Below are 12731 nucleotides of genomic sequence, written 5' to 3'. Positions count from 1 at the left end.
TCATCGTCGGGAGGGAGCTGCTGACACAAAGTCGTGCGTGCCCGAACGGACGGGCTTCGTGAATCTGGACCACGATGGTCCGCCTCTGAAACCTTCTATCTCCACCTCGGTGGCTCGATTTCCGTCGTTCACTGCCAGCGTGATCGCTTTTAATCTGAAAGCCGCATCGTACGCTTTTCTTCCGTCCATGTTGATGAGGTTAGTAAAAAATGACTGATTTATAATACCGCTACCGGTATCCTCTGTGAACTACCGTAGTACTCATCAATTTTATTGGTCAACTGTTGCTCGGCAACATGTTTTTGCCGCCACGAAAAAATACAAAATAAACCGCACAGTAATATAAGCCGCAGTGTTTAAAGTTTAGAAAAAAAGTAGTGGCTTATAACCCAGAATTTAAGGTAAGAACTATGACATTAATACACTTTTTTATTTTAAATATTTTCTCTTTTACAAAATTAGGAAAGCAGTCAATACACAAATATAAGTGTAATATAAGCTGTATTTGTGCTGTTTGCACTAATGGTTGAGACCTGACGCGTAGGAGGCCGATGGAGGCACTTCACCAACATATGTGTGTTATCTGAGGAGTCCCAGCAGCACTCAGTGATGACTCGCGTGTAGGGGAAGCTCATGCACAGCAGTGTGTGTGTGTGTGTGTGTGTGTGCGTGTGTGTGTGTGTGTGTGTGCGTGTGTTTGAGTGGGCCCCTAAGGATGAACACCTCCAGTGAGCATCTGTGGCTCGGTTCTGGGCTATTAGTGCGAGCTAGCTTGCACTCGTGGTGTTGTTCTTTATTTTTGTTGTGTTGATTGATTGATTTGGACTTCACTACACTTGAAACTTTGTCATACTGTGTTTTGTTCTGTTTGTTGAGTTTCTGCGTATTGACCTGTTTATCATCCTATATTTCTACCTTGTTTACCTGCTCAGGTACTGCAGATGTAATTTCGCTATTTGCTACCTGTTGCGCGGGTCTATTGTGGATTGTCCCTGTTAAATGACTTCATGTTGAACGGTCCTGGTTCCGCTGTGTTTACTGGCGCCGCTCTGCCGCTGCTAGAGCAGCAGTTTACTCAGGTCGGAGTATGCGCCTTTAAATCAAAGGTGGTCAGCGCCAGTCGTACGACTTCCCCTTCTATGGAGCAACCTCCATGGCCTGACTCTTCTCAACTCCTGTGTGTTCTCTGTGATGAAGGTCTACAGCGAGCCAGGGCTCCAGCTCCATACCGCAGAGACTTCGAGGCCAAGCTCAGGAACTTCTACCGGAAATTAGAAGCCAAGGGATACGGCCAAGGACCGGGCAAGATCAAGTAAGGATCAAGTTACAGATATCCATTATTGATCCATCTCACAACACAACCCTCCAATTCAGCTGTTACATTATTAGTAAATACAATGTGCTGCCGTAGAGCTCATGTTCTATTCCATGCCTTAGGTTCCAGTCAGTTTATCTTCTCAAAGGAATCTCTAGTGCAATGTTAGGACTGCACACAGAGCACCGGTAACAAAACAGAGCACCAGTAACAAAACAGAGGACCAGTAACTAAACAGAGCACCAGTAACTAAACAGAGCACCAGTAACAAAACAGAGCACCGGTAACAAAACAGAGCACCAGTAACAAAACAGAGGACCAGTAACTAAACAGAGCACCAGTAACAAAACAGAGCACCAGTAACAAAACAGAGGACCAGTAACTAAACAGAGCACCAGTAACTAAACAGAGCACCAGTAACAAAACAGAGCACCGGTAACTAAACAGCACCAGTAACAAAACAGAGCACCGGTAACAAAACAGAGCACCAGTAACAAAACAGAGCACCAGTAACTAAACAGAGCACCGGTAACAAAACAGAGCACCAGTAACTAAACAGAGCACCAGTAACAAAACAAAGGACCAGTAACAAAATAGAGCACCGGTAACAAAACAGAGCACCGGTAACCAAACAGAGCACCAGTAACAAAACAGAGCACCGGTAACAAAACAGAGCACCAGTAACTAAACAGAGCACCAGTAACAAAACAAAGGACCAGTAACAAAATAGAGCACCGGTAACAAAACAGCACCGGTAACAAAACAGAGCACCGGTAACTAAACAGAGCACCAGTAACAAAACAGAGCACTGGTAACAAAAGAGAGCACCGGTAACTAAACAGAGCACCAGTAACTAAACAGAGCACCAGTACCAAAACAGAGCCCCAGTAACAAAACAGAGCACCGGTAACTAAACAGAGCACCGGTAACTAAACAGAGCACTGGTAACAAAAGAGAGCACCGGTAACTAAACAGAGCACCAGTAACTAAACAGAGCACCAGTACCAAAACAGAGCCCCAGTAACAAAACAGAGCACCGGTAACAAAACAGAGCACTGGTAACAAAAGAGAGCACCGGTAACTAAACAGAGCACCAGTAACTAAACAGAGCACCAGTACCAAAACAGAGCCCCAGTAACAAAACAGAGCACCAGTAACAAAACAGAGCACCGGTAACAAAACAGAGCACCAGTAACAAAACAAAGGACCAGTAACAAAATAGAGCACCGGTAACAAAACAGAGCACCGGTAACAAAACAGAGCACCAGTAACAAAACAGAGCACCGGTAACAAAACAGAGCACCAGTAACTAAACAGAGCACCAGTAACAAAACAAAGGACCAGTAACAAAATAGAGCACCGGTAACAAAACAGCACCGGTAACAAAACAGAGCACCGGTAACTAAACAGAGCACCAGTAACAAAACAGAGCACCGGTAACTAAACAGAGCACCGGTAACAAAACAGAGCACCGGTAACTAAACAGAGCACCGGTAACTAAACAGAGCACCGGTAACAAAACAGAGCACCGGTAACTAAACAGAGCACCGGTAACAAAACAGAGCACCAGTAACTAAACAGAGGACCAGTAACAAAACAAAGGACCAGTAACAAAACAGCACTAGTAACTAAACAGAGCACCGGTAACTAAACAGAGCACCAGTAACTAAACAGAGCACCAGTAACAAAACAGAGCACCGGTAACTAAACAGAGCACCAGTAACTAAACAGCGCACCAGTAACTAAACAGAGGACCAGTAACAAAACAAAGGACCAGTAACAAAACAGCACTAGTAACTAAACAGAGCACCGGTAACTAAACAGAGCACCAGTAACTAAACAGAGCACCAGTAACTAAACAGAGCACCAGTAACAAAACAGAGCACCGGTAACTAAACAGAGCACCAGTAACTAAACAGCGCACCGGTAACAAAACAGAGAACCAGTAACAAAACAGAGCACCGGTAACTAAACAGAGCACCGGTAACTAAACAGAGCACCAGTAACAAAACAGAGCACCGGTAACTAAACAGAGCACCGGTAACTAAACAGAGCAGCAGTACCAAAACAGAGCCCCAGTAACAAAACAGAGCACCGGTAACTAAACAGAGCACCGGTAACTAAACAGAGCACCAGTAACTAAACAGAGCACCAGTAACTAAACAGAGCACTGGTAACAAAACAGAGCACCAGTAACAAAACAGAGCACCAGTAACTAAACAGAGCACCGGTAACTAAACAGAGCACCGGTAACTAAACAGAGCACCAGTAACTAAACAGAGCACCGGTAACAAAACAGAGCACCAGTACCAAAACAGAGCACCAGTAACAAAACAGAGCACCGGTAACAAAACAGAGCACCAGTAACTAAACAGAGCACCGGTAACTAAACAGAGCACCAGTACCAAAACAGAGCACCGGTAACTAAACAGAGCACCAGTAACAAAACAGAGCACCAGTAACTAAACAGAGCACCGGTAACAAAACAGAGCACCAGTAACAAAACAGAGCACCAGTAACTAAACAGAGCACCAGTAACAAAACAGAGCACCAGTAACAAAACAGAGCACCAGTAACTAAACAGAGCACCAGTACCAAAACAGAGCACCGGTAACTAAACAGAGCACCAGTAACTAAACAGAGGACCAGTAACAAAACAAAGGACCAGTAACAAAACAGAGCACTAGTAACTAAACAGAGCACCGGTAACTAAACAGAGCACGAGTAACTAAACAGAGCCCCAGTAACAAAACAGAGCACCGGTAACTAAACAGAGCACCAGTAACTAAACAGAGCACCAGTAACAAAACAGAGCACCAGTAACTAAACAGAGCACCGGTAACAAAACAGAGCACCAGTAACTAAACAGAGCACCAGTAACAAAACAGAGCACCAGTAACAAAACGTAGCACCAGTAACTAAACAGAGCACCAGTACCAAAACAGAGCACCGGTAACTAAACAGAGCACCAGTAACTAAACAGAGGACCAGTAACAAAACAAAGGACCAGTAACAAAACAGAGCACTAGTAACTAAACAGAGCACCGGTAACTAAACAGAGCACCAGTAACAAAACAGAGCACCGGTAACTAAACAGAGCACCAGTAACTAAACAGAGCACCAGTAACTAAACAGAGCACCGGTAACTAAACAGAGCACCAGTAACTAAACAGAGCACCAGTAACTAAACAGAGCACCGGTAACTAAACAGAGCACCAGTAACTAAACAGAGCACCGGTAACTAAACAGAGCACCAGTAACTAAACAGAGCACCAGTAACTAAACAGAGCACCAGTAACTAAACAGAGCACCAGTAACTAAACAGAGCACCAGTAACTAAACAGAGCACCGGTAACAAAACAGAGCACCAGTAACTAAACAGAGGACCAGTAACAAAACAAAGGACCAGTAACAAAACAGAGCACTAGTAACTAAACAGAGCACCGGTAACTAAACAGAGCACCAGTAACAAAACAGAGCACCGGTAACTAAACAGAGCACCAGTAACTAAACAGAGCACCAGTAACTAAACAGAGCACCGGTAACTAAACAGAGCACCAGTAACTAAACAGAGCACCAGTAACTAAACAGAGCACCAGTAACTAAACAGAGCACCAGTAACTAAACAGAGCACCGGTAACTAAACAGAGCACCAGTAACTAAACAGAGCACCGGTAACTAAACAGAGCACCAGTAACTAAACAGAGCACCGGTAACTAAACAGAGCACCAGTAACAAAACAGAGCACCAGTAACACAGGGTTGGCTGAATGGAGTTTTCTTTTGATGGCCTGCGTGGGGAGGATCTGTGGAAATGACTTCCTAGCGTGTGATGTTTGACCCCTCTGGCTTGCCGTAGGCTGGTGATCAGGAGAGAACACTTGTTGGAAGGAACCTTTAACCAGGTGATGGCGTACTCTCGGAAAGAACTGCAGAGGAACAAACTCTACGTCACCTTCCTGGGAGAAGAAGGGTAAAACGCACACACAGCCAAAGAGCAGCAAAACAACATGTTTGTGAGGAGTTGATGGGAAAGAACGAAGAGTTAAAAAAATTAATATCAATGTACCACTAAAAATATTGCACCGTGTTCTGCGAACCTGAGGCGTAATAGAACGCTGCGTTCTGTTCGGGTGTTCTCTTTGTCCTGTCAAGGTCATCTAAAACAAATCCTATGAACCTCTCATGATCTGTTTCTGTTCCAACGTGTCCCGAACTGAGCTCCGTGTGTCCGTCCGTCTTCAGACTGGACTACAGCGGTCCGTCCAGAGAGTTCTTCTTCCTGTTGTCTCAGGAGCTGTTCAACCCCTACTATGGTCTGTTTGAGTACTCAGCCAACGACACGTACACAGTTCAGATCAGCCCCATGTCGGCTTTCGTTGAGAACCATCTGGAATGGTAAGCTCTGCCATCAAACAATCAAACACGCACTCACACACCGAATCAGTGGCCCTGCAGGGGGGGCAGTCATTACACTCACTCAGGGCAGATCCAGAATGCATGGGGCATATCTGCCCCAGTATGGCCCAGCTGCACCCACGCAGCCCTCCACAATAAAAGCACACACAAGAGGAGCTTGTACAGAGCCTTGCATGGCTTTAGAGCAGTGCTTCTCAATTATTTTCTGTCACGCCCCCCCTAGGAAGAAAAAAACATTTCGCCCCCCCCCCCCCGAAAAAACACTCTTGTATCCTTATTAACATACAAAGAAATATGAAAAAGAAAGAAATATAGATCAACTTACAACAAAGAATAACTTTATTACCATTTTTTTTAGTCTGCAACAGAAAATGAGGAAGTTGGGTCTTTCTTCTTCTCCCACCGTATATTGTTTACGACCGCTCTTCTTCTGCTAATCCTCCCTGCGCGCACTCTGACAATCAGGGCGCCACTGCCAACCACTGGAGTGGATGTGCAATTACACTTTACTCTCGTAAGGCAAAAAAATATTTTCTCCGCGGTCACAGGTGCCCCCCCTGACATCGGCCCCACCATTTGAGAACCACTGCTTTAGAGTAACGTTACACCTTCCTTCCCCTTCATGGTGCCATGCCAATGTCAATGGTGATGCCCCCCAAAATGGTGGCGAGCGGTGTGACATGTCCGCTGTTTGCTGTATGTGATGGTCGACCTTTGGTCTTTGATGTGCCGTGTGTGTCCAGGTTTCGCTTCAGTGGCCGGATCTTGGGCCTGGCGCTGATCCATCAGTACCTCCTGGACGCGTTCTTCACCAGACCTTTCTACAAGGCGTTGCTGCGACTGTCAGTGCTCACGCATTTATCACGCCGAGTCCAATGACATTAGCTGTCACGGTTCTGTAGGAAACAGAAAGGAACCTTTTTCATATCATCTTTATATCCACTGCGTGCTTTTTATTAACCATTTATTGCCCGTGTGGAACATGTAATCGTGTGTTTGACCCAGAGAACCAAGGTCAAACGTTCTGCGGTGTGTTCTGCAGACCAACAGACCTGTCTGACCTGGAGTATCTGGACGAGGAGTTCCACCAGTCTCTGCAGTGGATGAAGGACAACGACATCACTGACATCCTGGACCTCACCTTCACCGTCAATGAGGAGGTCTTTGGCCAGGTGTGTGTGCGATGTGGGACACACACATGGACGCACTGACCGTGACAGACTTTCAACACCAGGCCTTCTCGTGCTTCCAGGTGACTGAGCGGGAGCTAAAGTCGGGAGGCTCCCACCTCCAGGTGACTGAGAAGAACAAGAAGGATTACATTGAGCGAATGGCCAAGTGGCGGGTGGAGCGAGGCGTGGTGCAGCAGACGGAGGCGCTGGTCAGAGGCTTCTACGAGGTAAGAGAGACATCCAGAACACCGGGAGCATCCGTTTGACCTGAGGAACCGAGGCGAGGATCTTTCTTCCAGCAAGGGAGAATGGAAGGGAGCTGCTCTCGATTCTCAGAGAAACAGGCCCCGCCCCCCGCCCCCCCAGCTGGTTTTATCAGCAGATAAGAATGTGTACATGTAAATCACCCAGACATGAAGACTCCGACCTTGAGCAGATACAAGAGTCTATCAGCATATAACAGATATACCACGTTATGAATATATTGAGTATTGATTATGAAGGAAATGATTTATCTTTATTAATGATAAACACATTTGCAGATTCATCTAACAGCAACACCCTCCGCTCAAAGCCAGACGTGCGGGGGAGGAGCCACACCGACAGGTGACTCGTGCGTTGTGTTCCTCCAGGTGGTCGACTCCAGGCTGGTGTCCGTGTTCGACGCCCGGGAGCTGGAGCTGGTCATTGCCGGGACGGTAGAGATTGACCTAAGCGACTGGCGGAGCAACACGGAGTACAGAGGAGGTGCGTGTCTGAATCCGGGTCAGGTCACCGCTAGCGTCTCCATGCCGACCAGCCCCCTGGGGGCGGTTCCAGCAGACCGGTTTCAGTTTCGATCTTTCCTGATGTATTTTTAAGGCGTTCTTTTACTCTCCCAACCTTTATGATTACTCCAGCCAGCGTCTCCTGTCCCTCCTGAGCCTCCTGTCCCTCCTGAGCCTCCTGTCCCTCCTGTCCATCCTGTCCATCCTGTCCATCCTGTCCATCCTGAGCCTCCTGTCCCTCCTGAGCCTCCTGTCCCTCCTGTCCATCCTGTCCCTCCTGTCTATCCTGTCCATCCTGTCCCTCCTGTCCATCCTGAGCCTCCTGTCCCTCTTGTCCATCCTGTCCCTCCTGTCCATCCTGAGCCTCCTGTCCCTCCCGCCCATCCTGAGCCTCCTGTCCCTCCTGTCCATTCTGAGCCTCCTGTCCATCCTGAGCCTCCTGTCCCTCCTGTCCATCCTGAGGCTCCTGTCCCTCCTGTCCATCCTGAGCCTCCTGTCCATCCTGAGCCTCCTGTCCCTCCTGTCCATCCTAAGCCTCCTGTCCATCCTGTCCCTCCTGTCCATCCTGTCCATCCTGAGGCTCCTGTCCCTCCTGTCCCTCCTGTCCATCCTGAGGCTCCTGTCCCTCCTGTCCATCCTGTCCCTCCTGTCCATCCTGTCCCTCGTGTCCATCCTGAGCCTCCTGTCCCTCCTGTCCATCCTGTCCCTCCTGTCCCTCCTGTCCATCCTGTCCCTCCTGTCCATCCTGAGCCTCCTGTCCCTCCTGAGCCTCCTGTCCATCCTGAGGCTCCTGTCCCTCCTGTCCATCCTGAGCCTCCTGTCCCTCCTGTCCATCCTAAGCCTCCTGTCCATCCTGTCCATCCTGTCCATCCTGAGGCTCCTGTCCCTCCTGTCCATCCTGTCCCTCCTGTCCATCCTGAGCCTCCTGTCCCTCCTGTCCATCCTGTCCCTCCTGTCCATCCTGAGCCTCCTGTCCATCCTGTCCATCCTAAGCCTCCTGTCCCTCCTGTCCATCCTGAACCTCCTGTCCCTCCTGTCCATCCTGTCCCTCCTGTCCATCCTGAGCCTCCTGTCCCTCCTGTCCATCCTAAGCCTCCTGTCCCTCCTGTCCATCCTGAACCTCCTGTCCATCCTGTCCCTCCTGTCCATCCTGAGCCTCCAGTCCCTCCTGTCCATCCTAAGCCTCCTGTCCCTCCTGTCCATCCTGAACCTCCTGTCCATCCTGTCCCTCCTGTCCATCCTGAGCCTCCTGTCCCTCCTGTCCATCCTAAGCCTCCTGTCCCTCCTGTCCATCCTGAACCTCCTGTCCATCCTGTCCCTCCTGTCCATCCTGAACCTCCTGTCCATCCTGTCCCTCCTGTCCATCCTGTCCCTCCTGTCCATCCTGAGCCTCCTGTCCATCCTGTCCCTCCTGTCCATCCTGTCCCTCCTGTGTCCTGACCAAAGAACTGAATCAGAATTGTAGCCACTCATGGCGAGTCGTTCCACTGACAGTCGGCTATCACCATGACTACTCACCAGGTTACCACGACGGCCACATCGTGATGCGCTGGTTCTGGGCCGCTGTGGAGCGCTTCAACAACGAGCAGCGCCTCCGCCTGCTGCAGTTTGTCACCGGGACGTCCAGCGTTCCCTACGAAGGCTTTGCTGCCCTGCGGGGCTCCAATGGCCTCCGTCGCTTCTGCATCGAGAAATGGGGCAAAGTCACATCCTTACCCAGGTATCGAGCGTCCCTCGTCTCCTTGTCCAATAGCGTCCTTTCTTTGCTCCACCCCTCAGATGCAGCCGTGGAAACGTGCTCAGTGGATGTAGTCTCCACATTTCAGATTACATGACACTGGACTGCTTCCTGCTGCTGGAGGGAGGTGATAATCCGGAAAAGAACCGATCATTTAATATCGTGATGATTGTGGGCTCAAATCACCAGTTTTTCCATATTGCTGAATCCACTTTCAAAGCGTAATTTGATCAGTCCATTCGTGGGCTGATGCGAGGCAAACCCACTCGGCAGTGAAGCGACTTAGCTCAGAAGGAGTTGTAACAGATCCATCATTCCAGAGACCAGGAAGGGTCTTTCTTGCAGTAGTAATTTTAATATAAAGGTACCGCTAGCACGAATGCTGTGCTACTCGCTGCTAGAAACCGCGGTAGCGGTAGTACTTTACCCATCTGTCATGTGATGAGAGGGACCCAAACGCACGACAGAGCAATCCTAGAGCAGCATCGCATTTAATGAGTAGAAACAGAGTTCAAAACAGACCTTGAACGAATCCTGAAAGACAGTCAGTAATTATGAGAAAGCAATGAGGTTAAGCATGACCTGGTCTGCTGAGGGCCCAGGGGCCGCGACGCCATCACTGCATCTGTGTGAAGCCAGCTAACGAGCTGACACGAGTGAACACTAACAGCTCCATTGCAGAGATTGTCCAAAACTGCAGAGGAATACTTGAGAGTATTGTCCAGATCTCGAGGAGGAGCAACAAGGTAGAGAATGATTATGAACTATTGCCGGGTCGTCAGGAACCTCACGGCCTCTTCCTGCGGCCAGTGTGTTTATGTGCTGAATACATGTATATATATATATATATAATGTGTATAAGGCTTTAGAACAGACTAGATTTTGTGCTTTATATAATATTACAGTGGATTTTACCATTTTACATTTTTATATGTGATTTGCAGTTTAACTTAACTCAAACTTTTGTTTCAAGCACTGTTTCAATTCCGGCATCATTTATTTTAAACTTTCTATTTAAGTTTGGAGATCGGTTTCCATTTTGTTTTATGAGCATGAAGTTCATGCCGTTCTTTCTCTACAGCATTTAGAACTTGTCCTAAATATTCCTCACTACGAAATATTGTTGTATTACCAGCAAATAGTATACATTTCCAAGATTTGGAGATTGAACATGCCATTTATGTACAAAATAAACAACACTGGTCCAAGAACTGAGCCCTGTGGCACCCCACATATAAAACATCATCTTTTAATCGACTAATTAGCTAATTAACATCTGCCTTTGATCTTATCACTGGGATGTTTGTATTACTCTGCATGGTTATTGGCCATTAGACCATAGTGTAAACTATAAAGATAGGTTCTTTATAGGCTATTGTCTTATCCGAAATTGTTTCAGCCGATCACTTATTTGTAAATGTCGTCACAGTCATTAAATCATGGCACTGTGCGTTTGATCTGGAATAATCTGATCTAGAATAATGCCACCGAAAACAGGAGACTTCATTCATACCCTCCTTGTTCAGAGCAGCACCGTTTATTTAAATACATGGTGCTGATTGAAGTGAGTGCAACAACTGTTTACACTGACCCTCATTACCTCCGTTCTTTGACAAAAAGAAACATAAAAACTGCTTGAAGGAAGCCTCCACTGAAATATGTGAAGCCCCTCTGTTTCCTGCTCAGCTTTGTGATTGTGTGGGGCGGGGGGACAGGAGGGGGCGTGCCACAGAAAGGTCAATTAGAGCTAGCTCATTTGCTAGAAAGACTCTTGTTCGTTAGCCTTTTGTGTTTAATAGACAACGCGAGTAATAATCAGACGTTGAAAACTTGAGATATCCTTCCCCTGCTAACTTTTTGCAGGCTGGATTAGAAGCCAATCAGACAGTTTCAGGTTTGGTCTGGTTGGACCCTGGTTGGACCCCCCCCCCCCCCCCCCCCGCAGCGAGCTATGATCATCCTCTGAACACAAAACACCAGACCATCAAAGGAAATGAACTATGCAAACATGCTTAATGCAGATGTGTTGCCATTGAAATGTGATGTGTTTGTTTGCCAAAGTGAATCACAAGCTAACCAATGCTAGCTGTAGCTGCTCTCTAAGCATCCTGTCTGCTCTGGCAGGGCTCATACCTGTTTCAACCGCCTGGACCTGCCTCCATACCCTTCTTACTCCATGCTGTATGAGAAGCTGCTGATCGCGGTGGAGGAAACCAGCACGTTTGGCCTGGAGTGAGACCCGAACCAGCACAGCCACCGGGCTGTGGGGATAGCTGGACTGCATGTGTGTCACTGTTATGGTCAGTCAGCCACAAGGGCTGGAATGGCAGAACATGAAACACAGGTGTTTTAAAACGTCTCTCTTTATACATCTGAAAGGGTGAATGCATCATCCATTCAAGGATCGCAGTAACTGAAAATGTCAAAAAAGCAGCAGCAAATTATAAGTACCGGTACACACATTTTGGTATCACGGTATCTAGATATTTTATATTTATCACGGGTTGAACTGTTGAATTCACAGAAAAGATTTCAGCAGTAAAGTTGTCTTAAACAATGCTGATGAAAACAAACAGAAACAGAAACAGAAATGTTCGCACACTCGCGCCACAAAACTGTCGGCTTCTAAAATTACAGGTAATCTTATAAACATTTTGTGTTCATCATTTGAATTTCTTTTTTTCAATCTTTTCTGTGAATTCAAAGTTGAATGAAGCAAAATTCTCAGGTGGTTTGCTGCGCTTTAAATTTAAATGGCCGATGAGTCATGTGGCTTTAAAGAAACGTAGTGCAGATCAGAAAGATGCAAAGTCCGGTAGCCCACATGCCAAAGCAACAATCACGTCTGACTTTGAGTCTAAGCACCTGCAAAGTCCGGTATGTCTCCGTGTGACAGGAGAGAAGAAGATCTGCATGAGGTCTGAGGCCGAAATGTATGAAGCAGCAAACTCAATGACTGCCTTTGGGCTCACAGCCAGATTCAGTGCCTGTAGATCAGAACAGGAAGTCGTCTCAAGGCTTTACAGGATTAGCAGGGACAGACAGAACCCAACTTGACCCACAAGAGCAAGCACTCTGGAGACGGAGGCAAAACTTCCCTTTAACAGGCAGAAACCTTGGACAGAACCTAGGCTCATAGTGGACGGACATCTGTCTGGACCAGCTGGGTAGAGGAGAGAGAGAGAGAGTGATAAGGACAGGTAGGAGGAGAGCCAAAAACAAAGAGAGGGAGAGAGAGTGATAGAGAGACAGAGCGCAGGAGCAGACAAAAGCAAAATGTAACAGAGGCTACTGAACAAGATATTAACTAAAGAGCTGCTA

General features: G+C 47.4%; 1 protein-coding gene across 1 annotated transcript in view; it reads left to right on the top strand.

Annotated features, from left to right (window-relative positions):
* Nucleotides 1-11646, top strand: part of LOC137903610 (E3 ubiquitin-protein ligase HECW1) — a 51521-nt gene extending 39875 nt beyond the window's left edge. The window contains exons 21-29 of the mRNA XM_068747738.1: nt 1198-1312; nt 5174-5287; nt 5560-5712; nt 6477-6575; nt 6776-6905; nt 6986-7132; nt 7538-7652; nt 9194-9392; nt 11535-11646. Of these exons, the coding sequence (XP_068603839.1) occupies nt 1198-1312; nt 5174-5287; nt 5560-5712; nt 6477-6575; nt 6776-6905; nt 6986-7132; nt 7538-7652; nt 9194-9392; nt 11535-11646 (1184 nt within the window). The remainder of the gene's footprint in view (nt 1-1197; nt 1313-5173; nt 5288-5559; nt 5713-6476; nt 6576-6775; nt 6906-6985; nt 7133-7537; nt 7653-9193; nt 9393-11534) is intronic.
* Nucleotides 11647-12731: the final 1085 nt, after the last annotated feature.

Source organism: Brachionichthys hirsutus, chromosome 14, assembly GCF_040956055.1.
Source record: "Brachionichthys hirsutus isolate HB-005 chromosome 14, CSIRO-AGI_Bhir_v1, whole genome shotgun sequence".
In the NCBI taxonomy this organism is placed as follows: Eukaryota; Metazoa; Chordata; class Actinopteri; order Lophiiformes; family Brachionichthyidae; genus Brachionichthys; species Brachionichthys hirsutus.
This window is presented reverse-complemented; position numbering and strand designations above follow the sequence as displayed.